The 24,543-nt window shown below is 46.5% G+C and overlaps 1 protein-coding gene across 2 annotated transcripts; it reads right to left on the reverse strand.

The window, feature by feature from the left end:
• Nucleotides 1-555: 555 nt before the first annotated feature.
• Nucleotides 556-23,582, reverse strand: LOC120950564 (cyclin G). 2 transcript variants are annotated; one of them, XM_040368696.2, is made up of 7 exons: nucleotides 23,200-23,582; nucleotides 20,433-20,968; nucleotides 13,363-14,147; nucleotides 5,378-5,620; nucleotides 3,215-3,589; nucleotides 2,876-3,099; nucleotides 556-2,747 (listed from the first exon to the last, which is right to left on the reverse strand). In XM_040368696.2, exons 3-7 carry the CDS (start codon nucleotides 14,125-14,127, stop codon nucleotides 2,660-2,662), a joined length of 1,695 nt encoding a protein of 564 aa, XP_040224630.2. In that variant the 5' UTR covers nucleotides 14,128-14,147; nucleotides 20,433-20,968; nucleotides 23,200-23,582; the 3' UTR covers nucleotides 556-2,659. The 2 variants fall into 2 exon arrangements, with proteins under 2 accessions (XP_040224630.2, XP_040224631.2); XM_040368697.2 differs by lacking the exon at nucleotides 23,200-23,582 and adding an exon at nucleotides 21,440-22,058.
• Nucleotides 23,583-24,543: the final 961 nt, after the last annotated feature.

Below are 24,543 nucleotides of genomic sequence, written 5' to 3' on the forward strand. Positions count from 1 at the left end.
GTGACAATACACGCTACTGGTTACTTATACTTTAAAAATGAAAAGCGTAAGTAGAGCAACTAACGAACAAAGCACGATCGAGTCGGATGATCCTTGTGGAATATAGAGCGAAGGGGTTGCGGGAGTTTTAAAAGGAACCTCTACCACCTTCGTAGAAAAGGACAAGTTTAGTATATGAGTTTCGCTTTGTTTTGTTTTTTGCAAATTAAAACATCTCCTACTGGTGTAGTGTATCGGCCGGATATTTAAATTCTGTTCTGCTTACTCGCTTCTAACACCGTTGTGGTTGATTCTTTTTCCCTACAAACTAATAACACATTCAGTACTGGCTTTACGATCAATACGAGTTTTCCAAGGTTCTATAACTCGCTGCTTCTGGCTGATGGTTTCAATGTCTGCTCGTGGCTTTGATTAATAATCTTCCTGCATCTGGTCCTCTGTCGTTCTGATGCTGCTGCTGCTGCTTGCTGCTGCCTTTTATACTGTTCGCAGCGCTCTTTCCTTTTCCTTTTCTTTCGCTTGCTCCAATAATAAAAATGTGCAAATCGTGGTGTATTGAAATTCTGTTCGTAAAAAAGGTAACGAGAAAATCAATATTATTCCAAAAAACAGTTTTTGACGTGGTACACAAAACGAAAAAAGTAACATTTGTAAACATTAACAAAAATGCTCTTTCTCTCCCTCCTCATCTATCGTTCTTTCCCTATTAGATGTGTCTCCTTTTCTCTGTTTAGCTCCGCTTTCTACCGTCCGTAGGCAAAAGCATACACGCTTGTTCTCTACTGCGCTGCGCTGTTTGCAATGCAAGATGTTCGCATATTTCGTTTTGCACAGCTCTTATGTGCCGATTGTTATTCTTCGGTTATTCTCCTTTCTCATTTCTCGTGTTTTGGCGTCGCGTAATTCTCGTCGTTCCGTGTATGTGTGTGTGTTCCAACATGACTTGCTTAATAGTCGTACGTTCTCGTCTGCTGCTGCTGCTGTTATCCTAATAAGCAGGTGAATGCTCTTTTAAACAGCCTAAACACAACACCCAGCGGTAAGGATAGTTTGTTAAAAAGAGCATTCGCCCCCTCCTCAAATATAGTTGCTGTGGTTGTTAAATGTCACTTGCTTTACCATCTGCCATTTAAATCCTACACAACTTATTAGCTAGGATTTTTTTAAACCGTTTTGTATATTTTGTACTTTTTTTGATTTTCCTTTTATCTTTCTTTTTATACTTGCATATACTTTTGCGTAACTTTTCAGAGATTTTTTGTATTTTTTTTTTGTTTGCTGTTTCTTTTTCTGTTTCGCTAATTTTGGACTTTTTTTTGTTGATATTGTTGATCATTTCAAGTATGGTTTGTTTCTTCTCTTCTGTTTTTTCCTGTCTCCCCAAATATACGATAACCGCCTGCGAGCTGGCGTTATGTCATTTGTAACCATTTTCCATTATCGCGTAAGTTTCTCCTTTTTCTCATGTTATTCTCAATTCCCGATGTAATCCTACTTTTATCGTACTATTCCGCGACGCGACTTTCTTAAACCTTCTCTCCACTCTCTCTCTCTCCTCCCGCTTAAACGATTCATAGATCTTATCCAACGAATTAAATTGTTTCTTTTTTCTTTTGTTTTCTGACTGCGCTTTTTTTGTTCTACACTATTATAGCAAATAAGTGTGTTCTAGAAGTATGCAATTTCTTACTCAAAAAAAGGGAGGAAAACAAAATAAAATTAACATTTACCAACCGAAGAGTAGTGCTCTCCGCACGTGCTGCTGCTGTTGTTGTTGCCGCTCTTTCCTTGCCTTGTTGATGTTAGTGTGCCGTCCCGTTGTTAGTCCTTTTCTTACTTGCTTCTCCATTCGTTTCGTTTGCACGGATGCAGTTGATTATGTTTGATTCTCTTCCGAACCGCGTCAACATCAGTTAATCTCGCCAGCGACATCGAACCAAAGCTACGATTTGTTCCTTGGCGCACAACACCACATGCTGTGCAATCGTTTCTTTGGGGTGCGCGCTGTGCTCACGTCGTCGTCGTTCTATTGCCACATTGCCTTGGTCAACTTTAGTAAAGCAAATTTATCACTCTTTTCGCTGCTGCTGCTGCTGCTGCTTCTGCTGGTGCCACCGTCCACTATACGATGATGTTATCACAATATGGGATGCTGCTATGCAATGATAGCGGATCCTTTCAAAGCCCGATAGCCCCAATACCCCGTCCTTGATGCTTCGTGGCGCCACTTCATAGTCCACCTTGCTCGATGGTAGGTCAAGGGTTTCAGAAAGCTGGTCAAATATTTGGGGCGGGGAGGGGGCCGGGGGGATGTACGTACTTTGAAGTTTTGTTTGTGCACAGCGCACCCGTGCATTGTTGCAGCATAAAACACTGTCTGGACAGTCACAAACGTTCATTCTGTTTTTTGTTTTCGTCATAACAGCAATGTGAAGGGAGTTTGTTGCAACAAAACCGCTCTCTTTCTCCATTCTTTTACATATCCGTCGTCGTAATCGATACTGAGCGAAGCTGAATGCGGTCATTTTTCCGAAAAGTTGCATTCAAACCATACATCCGACTCGATACGATACTAAACAATTATTTAAAGAGATAAGAGGGTGTGTTTGTGTGTACGTGATCGAGCGATCGTTCGATCGACTGATCGCCGCGCGCCATTTTACTCGTCAACAAACTGTTCACACACTGCTACGATCGGCGATGTTGGCCAATCTTCCCCATCGTCTTCGGAGCTTACGCTGCCAGTTCTGATGATGAAATAGAAGAGAAAGAAGAGAGGGGGTTGTTTTAGAGAGGCCATTCTTGGGGACAAAAAGGCTTGGGCCTCTCCCACTTGACGTTGAGTTTGCAGAATTCAACCAAAAACGACACATACCTGAAGCGAAGATTGCTGTTGCTCATGTGACCATGGGTATGGTGGTGTTCGGCAATCGTTGGCAAATAGGAGGTCAACTTGTCAGTAGGGCGCAGCACGCGCATGGTACGGGACGAAAGCTTCCATACCAGCCGCTGCTTGTACGGGATCTTGTGCTGACCGTTGTACAGCGAAAGAATCTTCGTCACAATGCTGTGACTGTAAAGGAAGCTGCTGTCCGGGATCTGCAGCAAACGTGCCGATAGAGAGTGGGTAAAGAAAGAAATTTAAATGATATTAAAATTATAGAAAAGACTATTACAAACAACAGGTTACGAAGAAATCGACGAAGAAACTTACTCGACAGAATTTCTGCAGCTGGATGGCGTAGTCAACGAGATCGTGAATCTGCTGGTGCACCAACCCGTTGTCCTTGTTTGCGCTGACGTACACATCCATCTGGGTGAAGATCATCACGAGCGCCAGCTCGGACGGGCGAATGCTCGCGCAGCTCGCATCGCACGCCAGTATCTCCAGCCGCATCTCGAGATCGGCCAGCGAGATGGCGGATTTGAATATTTCCGACAGCCCGAGTGCATTCGCGGCTTTCTCGAAGATGTAGTAGAACAGCCGGATGAACGAGAGCGCCGTTACCGGGGCCAGGTTCATCTGAACGCCCAGCTTGTTGGCGACAATGTCCGCCATTCGCACCAGATCGCGTGACGTACAACGGCACTAGAATAGAAGAAAGGGCGCAATAAAGCAAATTAGATTAAACATACATTAATTAACAGTTTTCCTAAGTTATTATTATACCATTATCGACCAATAATGAACAACAATTTGTCGTTCGTAAAGACCTTCAGACGATATTTCATACCATTTAAACGAAAACTCATATGGCATTTATTTCATTGCACCACTCAGCACCACTCCTCAACCGTTCCTCGCTTCTACTTGAAACATCAAATGCATGCGCACACACACACACACACTGCTGTATGTGCTCATGTTGATGAAATCATTCGATAGACGTATGTGCCCTCCTCTCCCAATGCTACATTTACTGCTACTGTGTGTCCGCAACAGTCGTTGGCCGACTATCAAGACAAGGGTGATTTATGCATCACACAAACATACTACACACACGATGATGTCTATGTTTACACATAGAAAAAAGGGACAAGAGAAGGCAGAGGCACCAACACACCAAGAGTGCAACCGAAACAACACTCAATGTTGCAAGTGTTAAGTGATTTGAACATGCCAATAGAAACCAAGCCCACGACGCGTTGGATAGACGATGGTAAACAGTCGCTGGCTGACCATGGTCGTCGCCTTTAAACCTAGGGAGTTTGATAACCAAACAACGGTATGCGTTGCTGGCGCGTTGGGCTTGCCCTCATGTGCCCGAAGCACATCTGCAGTTGGGCGATGGCCGCCGTACACAAGAAGCCCGGGTACGTTTTGCGTACTTCACAGTTTTATCGATCATACGCGATCCCTCTACCGCTTGCGTACACAACACTCACACTCCTCCAACGCGGATGGGTGGTTTGTTTACGCTTTGTCTGCCTGAACGTGTGGACGAGGGGAGACGGGGAAGAAGAGATTAGTTTGGTAACGGCCAGCCCCTCAAATGCATGCATACAGTGCGTGATACAAGTATGTTACTCGCTGTAGGGCGGTTTAATGGTGGTGTTGATTATTGTTACACTAATCAACACCACCCTCGCCCTCGCTCGTGTGAGGGTAGTGGTGGAGTGCGCGCGTTGCCTAGCTTGAATCTAGATATGAAACAAGAGAGCTCCTATTTGTTTGCTTTGTACGTTTGGTTCAACACACCACAGCGCGCATGTAGAGGTGTGTGTGCACAGCTAATTTTCGTTCATCAACACACTACCGGCCCGCTGTGTTCGACAAAATGGCAATAGGAAAGTGCAACATCATCATTATATGGCCGTGCGTGAACGCTCCCTCCTCTGTACACTGTATAAACATTTTACCTCGCGCGGAAGGGCGGAAATGTCAATTCATTTAATACCTTCCATCCCTTCCCCTCGTTCTACCTCTTCACCCTATTTTAGTTGAAGATTCACACAAAACCTTAATCCAATAACACCACCATCCCGCCCCGCCACCGGCCGTCGGTGTGTTTACTCAGTCGAAAACGATCGATTTCTATTTTCATGCCCCTTGGAATCCGAAGCGTGTCAAGTCAACGCAAAAGGGCCACCACATCGCACAGAGCAGAGGGAGGGACTAGGAGCGAATGATGTGGTACACGCACACGCAGTAGGTTTTATACATAACTTCACAGATCCCGCGCCTCACAACAAAATTGCCCGAGATCTTTGCTTCTATCGTGGTAGTGATTGTGTGATGATGGTTTCTTATTCCCAGAGTTCAGGGTTTAAATTACTCAACCACAATTCTATCCTAGAGAGGAATGGTCCTCTGATGTATCTGATCTATATATATTTCTTATTACTGGGCTGTAATAGAGTAAAAACGATCACTTACCTGCGAGATAGCGATCAGATCCTCCGTGTCGATGATCGGCAGGCTGAGCTGCTGCACCGCCAGATGGAAGGAGCTGACCGAAATGCACGCCATGTGCTTCGGGCGGACCTTCATCTTGGTCAGGAAGCGATCAACCAAGTTAATGGCAGCGAACAGGACATCGTTCGGCAGCTCGTACCAAACCTTCAGGCAGCGCAGCACATGGGCCGCTCCGTCGCGGGTGCCGATCGTGATTTCGCCATTCTGTGAAGCGAGAAGAAGGGGAGGAAAACATATATTAGTATACACACACAGTGTCATTGGCCTCCGTCAAGGATAAGCGTAGCATAGGTCGTAGGAGGATAATCGCAGAAGAGGAAGGAGGAAACCATCAGTAAACAATAAACAAACAAAAAAACAACGGGGATGGTTTGTCCAAAAGCGTTCATAAATATTAAACAACCTTGGACGCATAGCAAAGCAAAATCAGGACCCAAATGTATACACCTCGAACCCCAAAACAAAATGCCCATCAGTGTTTTTTTGGTTAGTGGTGAAGTGCAAGAGAAATAGAGATTTCTTTTTTCATAAATATAAACAACAACAATCTCCTGCTCTAGAGCAATCTGCTGCTGATGCTGTTGCTGCTGCGAGAAAACGGTACGGAACGGCTCGCATACCACCACCACCAACCAAAACCGAGGTGGTAGTGGTAGTGATTATGTAAAAATGAGGTCAAAAATAACCTGAAACGAAACGTCTCCCGACCATCTTATGGAAGAGAGATTGTCAACAACGATGCTGAGCTGGTGCCGCCGCTGCTCTTCCCCAAAGTTGTTGACTGGTGGGGTATGGTGGTTCGTGGATGTTGTCTTGCGCATATAAAGCAACACACGCATGCACACACCTGACCGTAAACCGCAGAAGAGGAGTTCGCACCAACACACTGTGGTCACCACAACATCGCTGTTTACCTCATCGTACCCACCAACCTTCAAATTTCACCTCTCCCCGCTTGGTGAGGGGTATTTCGAATTGACCACATACCACACCATCTTAAGGAGGGCAAATGATGGGTGAGAGAGTGAGAGTAAGAGAGAGAGAGGGTACAACACTGTTCATCGCAACATAAGGTCTCTTTCTATTTTGGCCGTACCGACCGGTTCAACAAAGTTTCACTTTTATTGGTTCCGAATGTTAAACACGTTGAAGAAACAACACACCCAGCGCACACTTCATTCAAGGATGCATTCAAATCATATTTGAAAGTCCTATTTATAATACATAGATTTGGAAAATTAATACCAACCCTGACGGGGTGGCAGCAGTAGAGCATGAGTCCTCTCTACTGCCATACTTCCTCCTTCCTCGCTGTAGGATAAGCTTGAAGGACTCAGCTGACAACATTGTTAATCAATCTCCCTCAGCACGTATTTGCTTCTGTTATCCTTCACCCAACTAAATACGGTCAGCTGTGTATCGCACTGTGTGTGTGAGTGTGTGTGCGATGTAGTCACATCATCGTATGTTCGTCAGCTGAAGGCAACAACAGAGCAACACTCTGCTGAGAAGGACATCCTTGGGGCATGAACTTTTAATACGACGAACCAAGCCAACATTAAACGCCGTAGCGTAGGTAGACAACGACAGCTTTAAGACTACCAAAACCAGCTGTTGTGTGACGGTGTTATTCGAGCAAAAAATTCGCTCTTGTCTTAAAACAAAAAGACCATGGTTCAACTAACAACTGCTGCGAGTGTCAATTGCTCAATGAACCGTAAATAGGAAGACAGAAAAAAAACGCACGATTGCACATTTGAATAATCGACACTAAATCCGACCTGCTTGAAAGGCCGTCGGGGTGCGTATATGTGGGGGAGAGAGTGACTGAGGAAGTGTTGTACACTTCATGCATGAATAACCATCCCCAACCGATGGATGGGAACGATATGCATCTGCGAACAACGACTCTGAGAGCAACCTCTACCTTGTGACCTGAACAACATATGCGATGATGATGTGTGTGGGGCTCTGCCGCTTCGTGCTTCCAACATCAGAAGCCATTAGCTGTGTGACCAGACGCATTAAGAAGTGAATCGGATCAAGCACCGATTACCTCGGAGTCATCCCCTTGGAGCGCCTGTTGCCTGTCCAAAATCAACGACAACACTCGCGTAAACACAGAAGGGAGAAGGGAGTGTACGACTCCCCACAACAACCTCGCGAACAAGTGAGCCTACGACGACGGGATTGAAGCGGTTGACATTGAAACCGAAAATAAATCTCGAATAGCTCGTTTCTGCCTCTTCCTCTCTTTCACTTCCACCACATCTTACTACTACCTGGCTGCCTGCCTGCCTGTCTGATCCTGCTCAAACAATTCCACCCCTTCACTGGGACCCAAACGACGATAACAAGACGGGTGCGGACGGACGTCAAACCGTACAGCGAAACGCAAAACTAGAATCCACACGAACATTCATGCACACACTAATGGGGCATTTATAATGTCTCTTTGTGTGTGTGTGTGTGTCTGTCCCTCGTACGTAATGATGGTTTCGCGTCGCCGTCTCGTCTTTCCTGCGACGAGCTGGTTTTCTCTGTCTCTTCTTTTTCGAACCTTCTATTGAACGGCATATATACGTGCGCGCATAAGAGACCCAAACAAGTCACTACTGGCACCAGTTTTAAACTCGTTCGACCGGTTCCAAAATTCGCATCCAGTCTGGGGGGTGGAGGTTTCAGGCGTCATCCTAAAACCAAAAATGCGTCAGAATCGATGAGTCGATCAGGCGGAAATAATTATAGATGCAGCATCATATCGTTTGCTGTGTCCCTTTGCTAGATGCATTTAGGAAACTGATCTTTTTTAGTATGATTCATCAATCCAATTCCATTCACTTTCGGGCTGTAATGGAGACGACCGCTTTTGTATAGAGAATAATTGTTTTAATCATTTTCCTCGTAATCTCTATGCACGACACAATCACATATTGTGTGTCCTGCAAACACTGTGTCCCAGATCACCCTTCTCTTTATGTTCACATGCTACACACGGTGCCATGCCGAAGAAGATCGCCCTACCGTGACGGTCACGCTCGCAATAAATGTATAAAAGGGAGCACGCGAGCGGCGGGCGGGCGGAAAAAAACGATGAACGACAATAATATATCCTACACCAACTAACCAAGCCTACCAACTCACAGCCATTCTAAGCACTCTACCAGCACCCCAGGCTACTATTGGATTGGTTGTGCTTTCGATGGCCATCCACCCACTTCTTGCGTCCGGGCGCGTTGAACCGTAGAGATTTGGGGCCAAATCAGCAAACGGACAAAAGAGGTGGACGCGCATAACAAAAGCATACTACATTTCCCTCGTTCTCTCTCTCTCTCTCCCTGTGTGCATAATGGCTGACCGATCAACGGACGATGATCACAAGAGCATACATAAAATGACGCTTCCGCTGTATAGTTCTCTCTCTCTCTGTCTCTTCACAGGCCAGAACAATGTTTGCTTTGTGTCCCTCCGCTTACATCTCCTCTGTGCTTGTGTATCTTTGAAATGCGTTGTTTCTGCTTCATTCATATGTAAATTCATCTTTTAAATATAGTACACTGCCTCCGATTGTCTTCGTTCACTCACTTCTCTTGCTTCTTTCTATCCGATTCTCTTTGCTTTCATGTGGGTTGGTTGATAATAAAAACGGTACATCCAATGCTAACTGAACGGAGGAAAATTCTCACAAAGACCGAGAGCGCAACAGTAGGTGGGAGAAATTATGATGCTATGTTTAACGGACAAGTACCAGTGAACTTGCGAGCTGTACATCATTCTCTCGCGGATGCCATGAAAGCGCACTACAGCAAACCAAAGAATAGTGCTGCTTCATAATCCATTCTTCCTCTGTTTCGCTCCACCGATCGAGCGAAAAGCAACGAAACGTCGCGCAGAACGAACAAGTGTTCTATTTATGCCCACATTTGAAGAGTAATAGCACCAGTAGCATGATTATCATTGTAAGTTCATGTTTTAGCTAGCGCGACTCTCCACAGAGGCATTGTACCGTACATCACACTAAGTTGTACTTCGAGATGTAAGGCGACGAAAAAGAACAAAGCCTTTCCTCCTGCGCCACATGCCTTTTTTTGATGTTGTTTTATTGCGCACGATACGATACGCAACAGATGCGTAGAAAATAGAAACACGACGCAGCCGGCTTAGGCTGAGCAATTATTTGCTTAGAAAAGCGGCACACATGAAACTGAAGGCCATGGGGCCGCTGCGTCAATAAACCTAACTAGTCCAGAAAGTCCCATTCATGCTCGGTAAGCCCTAGTTACACTAGAACAAGCGGTAATGATGTCTGTTAGCGTACGCCTTAACATGGAAATCAGCACCGAAGTTAATTGTCCATTCTCAAAACAAAGGGAGATCTTTCTCCCCTTGTTTGAGCGCTTTTGGTATCAAAACGTTATTGAACAACAGAAGAAAAGCCATCGCCCTAAGACTTGCCCATCCGCCCTGTATCATTTCGTCAAGACAACCTCACTATCATCTTCCGTCGAGTGGTAGGAACAATTATCTCTCTGTCCCTCAAACCGCCATCCTAATCGGTTATCTTGGCAAAAAACAGCCGAGACAACAGGTCTCGGACTGACGTACATGATACACAGCCAGTGCGCGCAGCACAGTACGCCGTGTGTAAAGCTGTTATTATTTCTATTTTATCTCACATTATCACGCAGCCTTTACGGAACACACACACACACTTCACTCGATGGGGTGACGTTGATAGCAATACACCTCCCCCGTGTTTCCAAAAAGGGCGTTTGGAGGCAAGGATGAAGCGTTGGGTACAGTACACAGATCAGTTAGTGTGTCCTCGCCATTTTGCTGCCGGTCGTTCACCTTTCTGTTCCACTGGCAGTATACTTTTTCGGTTTAATTTCACCCCATCCAATGGCCATCCGCCCCAAATTGAATGACTGATAACGTGAAACAAAAATGGAAACGGCAAGCTCATGCTGCAAACAAATAAACCGTCGCTATGATTAAATGTGTTGTGCGATTGGTCAGGACACTCTACTCAGGAAATGCACCATCTCTTCTTCTTTGTGTAGTGAGTTTCGTGAGAGTCACAATGGCATGATGTTTTAGCGAACTCTGTACTCATCCGAGCAATTCGAACTAAATGCCGTCTGGAATAGATAAGACGGCAAAACTAAACGGAACGTGTACCATCATACTTTCCTCAAGTGTGCTGGTTCGTTCTTAATCCAAAACTATCATTGAGAAGGTCGTGTCGGATGTATAGGGGAGGATTTGCTCTAATTAGTGTACCACCAGCAACACATGTGGAAAAAAACCTCTCATTCCCTCCTCCAAGGGTAAACACCGACTATAAAGTTCATGTTATTGATTTGACACTGTGAAGCCGAGACGTGACGACACAAACTAAGCATCGAGGTGCTAAGAGACGCTCTGCAAAGCAAACAACACTCTGTCGGTGGGCTCGGATTCTGATACACCCTCCTCTCCTATCCTGGCCCATTCCGTCTTGAAAAAGGCAACCCTTAACCGTGTCATGCCCGTTATCAGTGGGTCATGCCATCAGACAGGCAGACTCTAGGGGAGCGATAATAAAATATGCTATCAGCGTAACGGACAAATGGGCCGATGTGTTTGCGTGTGTGTGTGATTTTTTGTTTGGCTATCTCTTCCTATGGGCATGTATTTCCACATTTCAACAACAACAGCAACTAGACCGTGCGCCCAGGGCCGCAGAGTCAGCCGTTGTTTTGCAGTCCCTGTGGACCAATAATAGTAGCAATCGATGCAAATTTTTCAACCAGGTAAACCTCTCTTTTGCTGAGGTTACAAATAAAGAACGTCATTAAAGGAAAAACAAACACTTATTAGTCTGAACGAAAACAACATGGTGTAATATGCACGCAGATGTTTTGTTCCAGAAAATTCGATTTTACGTCCTATAGATTAATTGACGACACACATGCTCAGCATGTCCCTAACACACATGCTAGCTAAGCACGGTAGTGTGTTGGTAGGCACGGCTTTAATTCGAACCGCTCAACATAGCGGACGAGCTCCACCACCACCTCCTTCGTGCAAGCCACACAGCCGGTTCTAAAAATAAGTGACTACGTGATCGCACGAACACGCTTAGCTTGCTTCTTTGTGGGGAGCAACTGTGCAAAAAAAAACAGCCACCCCCTAAGCTGTCGCCCTATTACGAACGAGAGACTGTTGAGCATAACACGCATACATTCTAACCCCACAACAGAACACACCATCACACACTCAGCGGAACGCACCAAATTTCAGTTCCTTTTAGCGTCGGTTTCCTACATCGCTGTGTGTATGTGTCCATATCTAAAGAGGAAGAATTGCCCACGACTCGTCATGATGTCTGCAAAACAGGTTTTTTTGGGGGGTGAACTTGCTTGCAGTAGACGAAAATGAAGGAAGAAGGTTAAACCGATACACAGAGGATTGCAACGGATGTTTCATTTTTGAGGAGAAATCCTTCAAGTGTCGTACATTAAAATGTACCATTATTCCAAGCGGAAATTAAAAAAATGGTGCCAGCATTCGCTAGATGGAACAATTTGGATGTTATTCAGAAATTTCGCAACATATTGTAATCATTCCTATGTGGATCTACGGCCCGTTTGTTGCAACACTCCTTGCCCATATTCACGCGCATTAACTGAAGCGTTCAAATTGATTCCAGAAACATTTGCATTACATTTTTTGGTACATTGATCGATCGACATTGCATGCACGGCCGCTATTTGAACTTGAACCGATTGAGAGGATTCACACATTTCATTTCATAGACATAAACAGCTATCAACACCCTATACCACACATACGGTGGAAAAGATAGAACCCCAAAACCACGACATATCTGTCTGGTTGGCTGATATCAAAACCAGATATGCAAAACAAATCAACCACAGGAACAAATACATATCCCTTTTCCTCTCTTGCGCAAACAGTTGTGTCAATACAACCAACCACAATGTTGTTTACCATATTTCGTGACAAAGAAGGATCGTCTAACGATACACCACCACTTGCCTTTACCACAAAAAGCTAGTTAACTCGGCGGTGCTGGGTGTCTCGTTTAATCATCCGTTATCAAACCATTACCAAAATCATCATCATTCCGCAAACGGGCTTCAAAAGGCACGCGCCACACACACAGAGCTGGCAAATATGCGTCTCTCGTGCAGCTCTCTGCAGCTAAAACGATTATCGAAGAAAAAGGCAACTGCTTTTAAAAAGCATGTCCATAATTCACGTGCAATTTTCCATGCTGCACCACCACCGTCTGCCTAATCGTCTTAGGCGAAAAACAGCTGGCAAAGCATGACTGCGAGTCGTTGTGGCGGCACACACGTGCCGTACGGTCCGTCCCCGCGCGCCTCAGGCATGGAGAAGCACACACCTCCGCGCGCTCTGCTCCAACACCTGTGTGTCGGGTGTGGTGCTCGAGAGAGTGTGAAGAAAATATGCTGCTTCTGCTTTTTTGTACGTTGTTAGAGGGGATGGATGGATGTACGACGTTTACTTCAGCTCGCTTCAGCGCTCTTTTTGCACCAATCACGGTGGAGTATGTGGGGAACGCAACGTCACTCATTAAAACTTTCGATTTTTTCGTGTGCTTCGAGCGCATGACACCTCTCTGCTCCAATCCACTCTTCACTGATTTTCTCCTCCTGCTGATGAAATATTTTGGAATGTTATCGGTACACCTCATACCGCACACGTTCGTGGTCGTGTTTCGCTGCGAGCAGCAAAGCACATTTGAACTTGAAAAATGCAAACCACGATCTACCAAACCAAACTGATGGAGACAACGACTATGCCCCTCTGGAAAGATCGAATTTTCTTCTTCTCTTCTTCGGTGAGACAGTAAGGGTGGTAAAGGAAAAGAAAGTATACAAAAAAGAAGGTACAAAAAGGCTTTTGCTACTTACGACTGATTGTTGCGGCAGGTAAAGGTTCGGTTGGTACTTCGGCTCCAAGGCGAGCAGTTCGCTCAGCTTGGCCATCATCTCCTCGAACGACATCGCTGCTGTTCCGGCGGCGGCTGCGGCGGCTGCTGCTGCTGCTGCTGCTCCACCAGCCGCTGCCATCGGTGATGATGGTGCCGATGATGGTGATGATGATGATGATGATGATCCATTGTTGGTGGTGGTGGTGTGCTTTTGTGGTGAGGTGCACTTAGCCGCTGCCGCTGCCCCGGCAGCATCCGCTAAGTCCTGGCCATCGTCATGATTGGCGCATGCCGTACCGTCGTCGTCCACGGTATCCATCATCATCGGGCGGTGTCGGTGGTGTTGATGATGGTGATGCGGCGGGTAGTGATAGCTGGCACTTTCGCTGCCCGACGACGCGCCCGATGAGTGCATGGAGCCGCTGCCGGTGGCGCTGGTGTTGTGGCCACCGTGGCGACAGTCGTGCGACGCCAACAGAACTCCATCAGCAGCATCCGGTGTCCCAAGCCGGCCCTCCTCTGACAACATCCGCTGATCGTGATGCATCGTCTGGTCGTGCGCATGAACGTTGGTCGCGGGGCTCATCCTCATCATTGGCCGGTGGTCATCGTCTTCCTCCATCCGCATCGTCATCATGCGGGCAGTGGAGGAGGACGTGGGTAGACCATGGCCGCTGATGCCGATGGGCTGCTGGTCGATGTTGTTCATGCTATCGACAGAGTAGCAGCTCACAGGGACAGACATACTGAGGGCTGGCCTAGTACCTATATACGGCGTGTTGTAGGTGGTGGTGTGTGTATTCGGTAACACCGAGAGGGGATTTTTTAACGTATGCCGTTCGTATCGTTTGCAAACACAGCGCGTCCGCGACAGAGCAAAACGGATTTTGGAAGTCCGGATTGATCGTACGGTTAGTGACGCCCCGCGAGATTGAACGGGTGTTGTTTTTTTAATGGATTGGGTAGGATTGGAGGATTTCGGGAGAGAATCGGGTAAAGGAGAACAAGAACAAGAGATTCGATTTGTCGTAGAAAAAAATTGATTTAATTTTTTTAAGGAAATTCTAACTCCAACGGACTTCTACTAAGTTGATTTATCTTGCTCTTGTCAAAAACGGGGATGAAATGCTGCACACAATCAATCCAATAGGGTACGCGCCGGCGAAACTTGCGTAGCGCGTCTGCGGATTATTCGATTGATTGTGGAATTTGCAAAACGATCGGTACTAAGTATGGCGATTACGCGACTTGTGTGAGTCACCGACTGTGTGCAGTACACAGTCTCGTCCTGCACGTAATCTTTTTTTCTTCTGAAATGTGACACTCAGAAAAAAAAACCCTCAACGTTTTCTCTCTCCTTTCCGCTTGGCCTTAACTACACTACTGCTGCTGCTGGCTGTGTGTTTGTGTTTTCTTTCGTTTCACAGCTCACAGGACAGTTCGATTCTTCAGAAAGCCAACAACAGGGTTGCAGTTGCGCGGTGTTTCTATCCCAAACCGAGTGCGGAGACTTCTACGTGAGCATAAACCAGTTGGGTTCGGCCGCGATTGCGTCGAACTAACTTTAATACTCTTTTTACGGTCTGTCGCTCGGACGCACTCTGTGGGAGAATTGTGTACTCACACACACCCGCCTTGCACCGGGCCAGAATCGTGTGATGGAGCAGAGTAATGTTAACGGCACAAGCTAGCGACAGCAGGAGAGAATGGACTCACGCAGAACCACAGAGATCACAAGCCCCTCTTTTTTTCTTGCGATCTTACAAACGAGCAAACCAAGCGGCGGCTCGCGACAGTATTTTCAACTACAATCTCTTAGTCCTTCGCACACACCGGTCAATTAGATCTCGCTCGCTTCAGGAGACGGGTTTGAGAGTAGGAGCTCGATCGATCTAAAAGACCTTCGTACGATTTTTATGGTTAGCCGACGATTTACTTCTTCCTCGGTTTACTCCGTCCGAGCCTGTGTTTCCGTATGCACCTGGTGGAGCTTTTGCACGATGGCTGACAATTCTCGACCAATTGTCCTTGATCTGAGAGAGCGTGTATCCCTCAAGGAGAAGGTCTGGTTACGCTGCGGATCTGGTCACGAGTAGCAACGAAAAGGCACGCGCACACTGCTGCTTCTTCGCGAACGGGAAGAGACAGATACGGAATCTATCCTTGAGAGAACCAGCAGGGTGAACGATTTGCTCTAATAATTGGTTCGCGTCGCGCTACCAGTGCCCGTACGCACGCAACAGAAACGCCGAACAATGGCCTAGGAAGAACCAGACCAACGCACAACACACTAGTGCACAAGAGAACCAGAGCTAGGATGAGCTTGGAGCAACCAGAATACGTGGCTAGAACTGTCTTGTCTGTCTACCCTGTTGTTTTTTCTCTTTGTTTATGCAGCTTCTCGCTATGCTTCTTTATGCCAAGCAGCAGTTTTAGCGATCTTGCTTTGGAATCTTTTCCGTCCGTGCCCCTTTATGCTTCTATGCGCGACACTTACATTGAAATCTGGAAAATTTGGATATAAAAGGTTAAAGCGCATGTCTTCTTTTCCGAAACTGAAAAATCAAAACACAGGAAATGGTTACGGGGCAAAACATTGGGTTGGGAGCAAGGCAGCAAGGTGTGGGACAAATTTCGGGTAGGAATTGGAAGAGGAGGAATGAAGGCAGGAGGGAATGGTGATAGATAATAAAGGTGCAGGGACGTAGGCGGGCGAAAGAATGTGACCTGCTAATGCGTGTGTCTCGACGGGTAGCGTAGTTCGCCGTTCATTAGCAGCGAGGGCGCCCCCCGTTCGTCTAGTCTGGATAGTTTGTATATTTCAACCCGAAAATCAGCCTCGGTCTGTAGTCGCGACAGGGAAATAGATTGGAATTCTAGATACGACTGGCTAGCCATTGTATCATAACAGGCCAATGACTCATTAGTGAGGTACGGGGAACGCTAGACACACGTTGTTATCGACAGCACATCGAGAGACATCATTAGAAGGTACACACTCTTGTTTTTTTTTGTCTAAAAATAATAAATTTGTTAGATTCAGAATATCCCATATATCCCAGAAACGAGTCATCTGCTCCTTTTTAGAGTTTTAAAAATTACTCAGAAGTGTGTGGCGTGTGCGAGGAGAGCGCGCGTCCAAAGTCCCAAATTTACTGCTAAGATCTTATCTGTATCGATAAGCAACCTATCAAAATGCAGCTATGTACGATGACGTATGTTTGTTTTCCTCAAATAATTTCAAATCTAGCTCCTAATTCTTTTTGAAGTCGTTCCTGAACTCTTCAATGCAGGGAGTAGAGGTTTTACCTAGAATTTCAGAATCCTTTACAAGAATTATCAGCTTCCTTGAAATCATACTTTGCCTCGGGATGACGATTACTCCTCCAAACGTAACCGTTTCCAACAACATCTTACTATCGCACCGCTTCGGCTTATCAGCGATCAGCGCTTCAGGAGGTGTGCGTCAGTTTTGGTTTGCAACCATTCCACATCCCATGGGGAGTATTAAAATCTTTCCACGTAATGTAGATGCAAACAAACTGCGTAACTTTGCCGCAGATGTGTGTTTGTTGCATGGGCTGATAGCACAAGGTTACTCGGCTGAACCACACCTCTACCCCATGTACCTACTAAACACAGAGTATACAGTTAGAAGCGCTACGTGAAAACGATCACGTTTTCAGCAATGCTTACAGTGCAAAAGTTTCAACTACAGTCGTATACGACTTGCCCTGCGATCGGAGGAGCGAAACGTGTGTACGTACAACAAGTCGGTCCGTCGTCATCGTCGTCGTCCCACACATACACATCTAGGGCAACTCTAGACGGAAGTAGCGCACCATTTCGAAGCACAATAGAAGCAAGTGTGCCGGGAGTGTAACATAAGCTGACTATTCGCTGTCGTGCCATGCTGCTGCTGCTGCTTAGCGATAAGTGTTGGACCTCTGGTGGGTTAGAGTTGGCTCAGTCGAACACTCAACTCCACGGGCTCTCGGGTTTTACACCCAACCGGGTGCGTATCACGCGCAGCACACGGTCGCACCATCAGCACACACAACTAGCGACCCCCCCACTCTCACTCTGTCCTTATCAAACAAAACACCCGGACAGAGCCATCATTCGAAAGGGCATGACACAGCTTTTCAGCGCGTGGTCGCGCCGTTACCCTTCCCTCCGCGACAATGACAAAAGGAAGAGGTTGAAAAGTGATACTCGTGTATCGGGTGGTGATGGTTCGACCCTACGATGACGATGGTCGGGTATCCATCGTTCGAAAGCTACCTTTTGACGCAATAGCAGGAAATATGAGTGACGCACACATGCACAAAAAAGCGTGCATCCGGGATTTTACCAGCCCAAAAGGTAATAATGCGCACGCGTGAGTCAATCGGCAATGAACTAATTAGATGGAACACCCACCCCTACACCCCACCTGCAAACAAAACACGGCGGGTTGCACTTTACACCGAATCCAAACAAGGTCAGGTCGACACTACCACTGTCCGTGTCCTGTTGTCGTTGTTGGAATAACGCCATTGCGGAGTGATATGGTGTTGTCGCATGGAAAGAAAGTAGGACACAACACCGCACGCCATCTTCTTCGCACCTTACTGCGCTGTTAATCCACAGCAAGCAAGCAGCTATGGCGATGGGGGGCGCGCGCGTCCACTAATCGCAACAACGTCCTCGTCCAGCGACCCGTTAAACCATCAACACAAGCATATTTCCATCGTTCTATTGCACGGCCAAGAATACACGCTACATTTCTTCGTTTCCATGGTGACCCACTCCGATGGGGTTGGCTCGGCTTGCTACGAAGAATAAAAATACTTTTCTTTACCAAAAAAAAAAGGCATGAGTATGCGCACAACAGCAGTGTATTTGGCGTTGTGCAAAGCAAAGGGTAATCAAAATCGGTCAGGCAAGTATGCAAAAAAAAAAACCCCAGCTACCTCCTCTTTGACCTCCCAAGCGCGAGTGTTGTTTATTTGCGTTGAGTGAGTGTGTGTGTGCGTGCGAATGACAAAGAGCTGTGACGCTGTGCTGTCGCGCTTGGTATGCGCTTTTATTGCATTCGAAGGAACGCTCTGGAAGGAATCTCGACTGCGAAGCAATGGTCGTCTCTCGCCAAAAGAGTGCTTGCAGCAGAGCTTCTGGGTTTTTTGCTGCTGCTGCTGCTGCTACTGCTCCATTTGAGGAACGGTAGAAATAATGAGCAAAAGAATCAACAGCAACTCAGAGAGCATCTGGTGAAAAGCTTACCACTTCCCCCCAACAGCATCAACATCTTTTCCGTGCTGCTCGCTCCCCCCCCCCCTCCCACCCCCCTAACAACTGGTTGTTGTATGTGTTGGTGTGATGATTTGTTGTGCAAATTGTGCACCAAGGGAGCAAAAGAGAGAGAGGGAAAGAGGACGGAGGAGTGCGCAGGACTAAAAGAAATAAATGCGAGGAAGGAAGGAGAACAACACACGGGGTGAATTGTATGTAAATTAATTCCCGTTTTTTGTGGCCTCCTTTCCTTCCCCGGGGAGCGCGGCACGACGAAAGGGGTTGTGACAAAAACGGGCGTTAAAGGGACACCCCTCAAACTATTTAAAACATTTGCAACAGTGGGGAGAGTGCTTGATACAGAGAACACAGCTCAACTATTGTACAGGTTAAATTTACATAAAAGCGATAATTCCGAAACTAGTAGCTTCATTGTAAGATAGTTGCTGCTGCCATTTCTATTTCTATGACCAATTGCAACAAACTACACATTTGATTTATGTTGCACAGAAACAGTGACAGCAATCATTTGCTATTTATCTACTTAAAGTTGGTCTCGAGCTAGCTGTGCATTTTGTGAAAACTCTCCACTTAGTGAAGCTCCCCACAAATCGACAGTTTTTCTTCTTTCACCCCATCTCATCATAATCCTCTCCTATTTTTTCCTCTTTCGCGCGATGTTGTTTCGCGCATCGAAACAGATGATTTTGCTTCGGTGTGCTCCATCTTCTTCCACTCGTCATTGCTACCTTCAAAACATACTACACACACAACAACAAAACAACCTCTGCCAACGCACGCACACACATTGCTCCACCATCATCAGCTCCACCGTTCCACACACCACACACACACACTGATGGAGCTTGTGTAGAGAAAATTCGTTCAGCGATTGCGCTACTGAAATGTCTACACACACCACACATAGACAGTGCAGTAGTGTTGGTGATGATGTTGGGCTGCTTGAATTAGTTTCTTTTTTCTAAAAATTTCCCGTTTTCACTTGGCAACAGTAGGGCAGGGAAGAAGCAAAAGACGAAGCAACGAATAAAATGCGTCATCCCTGCTAAATTTGTCGTGCCAAACACGCGTGCCACGGCTTGAAATGTGTACGCGCGCACGGCAAGAAACATGTTCAATCTTGCACAAACATGTTACGGATCCGAATCCGTGACAGTGAGCAGGCACCCGAGTGAGAAGACGCGTGATGATTTCGCGAACCTTCTCACTGCATCTCGTAACCAAACGGCGAGTGCGTGGATTGGCCCAATCGTCATCACGGGCACGTTGGGAACAACGAAAATAAATTTCCCAATTCCCTCAACTTTCTAACAGCCTACCCTGTTCCTAACTTCCTCCTCAACTTTCACGCACAAACGATTGTTGACTTTCTTCGGCACATCTTTCTTCTTGGCAGGGAACGTGAAATGTAAATATGAACCCTGCCTTCCTTTCCTTACATTTTGCTCCAAAACTACTCTTCACGGGGGTACACACACGCACAGGATCACACATCCACCACACTGTGCTCAATATGCTAAAGGCCTCGCAGGGCTGACATCACATTCCGATCGCACACACCACCGCGCGCGCACACACATCACACACAAGCAAAAAAAAATCAAGATGGCTGCCGCGTGACCATGCTGCCTGCACGGCGCAGCGCACGGCAACTTTTCACCATTTTCGAACCCTTTATCGCTAGCACACCGTTTTACATTTTCGAGAGCAAGATCCGCCGCGAGGAGATGATGAAACAGAAGGGACAAAACTTACCCGGATGCTTCCGTGATTGTGGCTCTCACTTTTGCGTCACCCCAGTGTCCAGCAATAAAGAACTATTCAATTCGGTATTAGATTCTACAATGACGGCCCGTGTGGAGAGTTGGACGGGGCCGAGCTGCGAAATCTAGCACATTCGAACAGGGCTGCTGTGATGTGTAGAGTTCGGGGTGTCGGTGTGTGTGTGCGAGTGTGCTGGCTTGCGCTCTCCACAGCACACAACGGGGTCTCCACACACTTGAAGCGAGCCTTCGGTTCACGCACACAGCGGTACGTCGAGCAGGTCTCCACGCATAAGCTAACGCGGTGGTTGTGTGCGTGCGAGCAGCTGTGTTTTTTCCTCCCTTCTGCGCTGGTGGATTTCAATTTTCGTATTTAGAAATTGTCGTTGAAAATGTTGCGTCAGTTGGTGAGAAGGGGGTTGCAATTTGGTTGTCCTTTGCAGCACAAACAGCCCCGACAGGCGCGCTCGATGATGAAGTGAGTGATGAACGTGAGTGATGATGGCTTGGCTAGGGTTTGTTTGTTATCTGGGATGGGAGACAAAAACGCAAGAAATAAGCAAAAAAGCTATTAATTCAGTTGCACATACAAGCGCAAAAATTGATTGATCATATGCATCTCCATCGTGACCCGCTTGTGCCTTGCGGCCCTGAACGCGTCGAGAAACGGAAGATTGTAACATTCTCCCCAACGCCTTCTCATTGTGTACACCCGCGGCGGTTCAATGTCAGCTGGTGTCGTCGGAAGGAAAAGACCTTAAAAACGCAGCTCGTCTTGCCTGTGTTCTTCCTTTCCAATTGCATCATTCCGCGCTTACGGTTTGCACACATTCGCCACAACCTTTTAACCGATATGCCCTTGCTTCCCGTGTCGCGTGTTCATTGCCCCCTGGAGAGCTGTTGCTAAGGATAGTTTAGTCACTAGCAGAGTTAAACGCAACAACCTTCACCCTCTTTCAGTGGTACCAGTTACCCCATCCTTTGCACTCCCCGACTTACCTTTGGTCGTGATTGTGCTTAAGAGATTTTTGCTTAAAATGTATAATTATGTGCAGCGTCGAAATTATGACTAACTCGCTCAGCATTTGCTACTGTACACCGTTGTTCAAAATAATTTAAAAAAAAATCACATACAAGCTATCCACACTAAACTGGCATTTAAACTATAACTCTTCCACTCTTTCCACTATCAGTCACAATGTTGCTTTCTTCTATTGCTTTCCTCGCATTTCACACGGAATAATTGGATGATGCGGGAATGCACTACACACCAGGACGAGAAAGGAGCGCCTGTGGTGATGGTGTTGATGATGGACGGGACGATCGCGCGCGCGCGCTCTTGTATATCACAGATGATGTTTGTTGTTTGGTCGTCGTCACGGTGCGCCACAGATCGCCTTATGAACGCACAGCGCCACTGCTTTCACCTCTCTAAGCGACAACAACAAGCAGGACCATCTTCTTCCGTTTCGAGCAGGTTTGTTGTCACTACTGTTGACTTTCCGAGAGCAAGGCTTGCCTAAACTAAGAGCTGAGTGTTTTGCTTGCTTGCTTGCTTGCTACCCTTGCAACTGTATGCGGACGCGCGCACACTGTGTCCGTTCGTGTCGTACGCGTTCGGTCGTTTGTCGTGCGCTTTGTTTGGATGGTCGAACCGCGGGCTCAAAACAGAACCCAACACAGCCAGCAGAGTAGGTTGTGTTTAATACGGTCCCCGATCCCTTGAACTCATTCTCTCTCTCTCTGTCTCTCTCTTCTCTTTCACTCTAAAGCTCTTCATCTCTTTCTCTCGCGCGCAAACGCAGTTTGCTCTGTCGCGCTCTCGCGCTGGACGACGCAACTCGCCCCTCGTTCGTAGGGCTGTATTGGTGTGGCTGGCTGGGCTCGACCTGCTTGGGATGAGGTTTGTTGTTTGCTTTGTGTGGTGTTGCTGCTGCTGCTGCTGCTACTATGTCGTCAACCAGCTGTGCGTTGCTGTGTGTGCGCGTCTCGTATGCTAATAGCTTCTAGTTTTTCAGCAATATGGCTTTAGGGATAATCGTGACGCGAGTGTGACGACGCATTCCATCCATTTCTTTTTTCTCATTTCTGCATCCTTTCCCCCACTACTGACGGCTTGCTTGCCCTAACGCAAGATGAGCTAAACTCTCTACGCTTCCATAACGTCGTATGATTTGAAATCCGTTATGCTAACTCCCTTTGACTGCACAGACACACACACACAGCGTGTCGATGCTGTGGTTGTGTTTTCGTACGCAGCACCAGCGATAATACACACTCCCACACAAATAGAAAGAGAGCTTGTATCCCGTTACCACCATCGCCAGCAGCACCACTACCACCACCAGCTAATCAACCAAATGCTGGGGCACCGTCCATTATTTCATCATCCCACTGTAAGATGCGAAGAGGAGCTCAATTTTCCCTTGTTTTGTCTAGAGTGTAAAAAAAACCCTCAGCCTAGGGACTGACTACCCTTTTGTCAGGGTGCGTCAAATTTCAATGCGCTGTACACACTCGAAAAGATGCACTTTTGAAAATGGCGAGTGAGCGTCGCTTGGTTGCCCCACTCCAACGCAGCGCTTGCTTTTCATTCTATCTATCACAGCTTTAGCCCCGAAACCCAATAGACTAGGGTTGGGGTGGGAGACGCTGAGTTTTTGCTTCCTTCTTTTTTTTTCAAAGCCCCCTAGCAACACACCCCACACAACCATGGGAGAAATATGACTGATGATGAAATATTTTGTACACCAATTTACCGTGCTAATTCCATTCCAGCCTTGCGTGCGTGCGTGTGTTCCGTTTTTCCGAGCGAATTTTCCGAGGGACGATGCTTGGGGGGTCCGTTTTTACCAGTAGTGTCCTGCAGAACGATGATTCGCCATGGAGCCGCGCGTCCTATTCGCGTCCCATCACACTTTATTCACTGCATTATTGGTTGGTTGTGTTTGGTTCGACTTGGATCGGGTTAAGATAGTTTCAAGGGCTATAGCAACTATATCACACTTTACTTAAGTTGGTGTTACAATTTTTCTTCCCGTAAAGGTACCACAGTGTATGAGTTTTTTTTTCTACTGCAAGGACGAGAACGCCTCCGTGCGTCTTCGCGAACCAAACGACTATGATGAAAGTCAAACAAAGAATGCGCTGCCTTCGCTTGTGTGTAAACAATCAAGAGGGTCGGCGTGTGTGTTGGTGTGATGTTGGAATTTGTAGTTAGCAGTTCCCAGGTGACCAACCAACATCGCCAATCGAACTGCTGCTCGCTTATCCATTCGAGCAGTTGCGTGAGCTGGGATAGCGGCGTTGGTGGAGGAATTTCTAAAGACAGCGAGAGCATCAACAGCAATGTTATTTATAATTGAAAATCGTACTCAATACGAAAGAAGAAAGTGTCTACGGCATTTTTCCCCACAATCAAGAATCAATGTTCATCAGGCATAACTAAAATAAACATATTTTTGATTAAAATGCTTTGAACTAAGTCTACAAACTGCGGTTAAGTCTACAAAATATATGTGGGCTGCCGCATATGTATTTTCAAAGCCAAGTGGACCGTGATTCTAAAAAGGTTGAAGAGCACTGCTTCGGGTCATAGGAGCGGTTGCATGGTACAGTAATTATGTTGCACGACTGAATAACATGTCCCTTCGTGGGTTCTAGTCTTATATGGGCCGTCCCCCCATAGCAAGGACTGACTATCCAGTATCATACAGACTGAATAAATCCTGAAAGCCTGTATAACCCGGTATCATCACGTAGCTCGTTACGCCGATGAGAAGAATAAGATCATCGAGAAACTTTTGTATTCTGAATCAAATAAAGGACTGATTCTATTCACGACCAGTATTAAGTCTATACGGGAAAGACATCTAAATAGGGCATGTTGTTAAACACATTTTAATGGTTATATCTGTCAAACACAAACAGTCTGAATTCACTGGTTGAACTTCGATTCCCTGCCAAGTATTGAATACAGGCGGTCCCCGAGATAAATGATACTTTTTAAACGCGGATTTGGAGATACGCGGTTATCTAAATTTGACGGTTCTTTGTACTACTTTGGCACATCAATTGTAAAATGCCATAAAATTTCCCTTTAT

The sequence above is a fragment of the Anopheles coluzzii genome, chromosome 2, assembly GCF_943734685.1.
Source record: "Anopheles coluzzii chromosome 2, AcolN3, whole genome shotgun sequence".
Classification (NCBI taxonomy): domain Eukaryota; kingdom Metazoa; phylum Arthropoda; class Insecta; order Diptera; family Culicidae; genus Anopheles; species Anopheles coluzzii.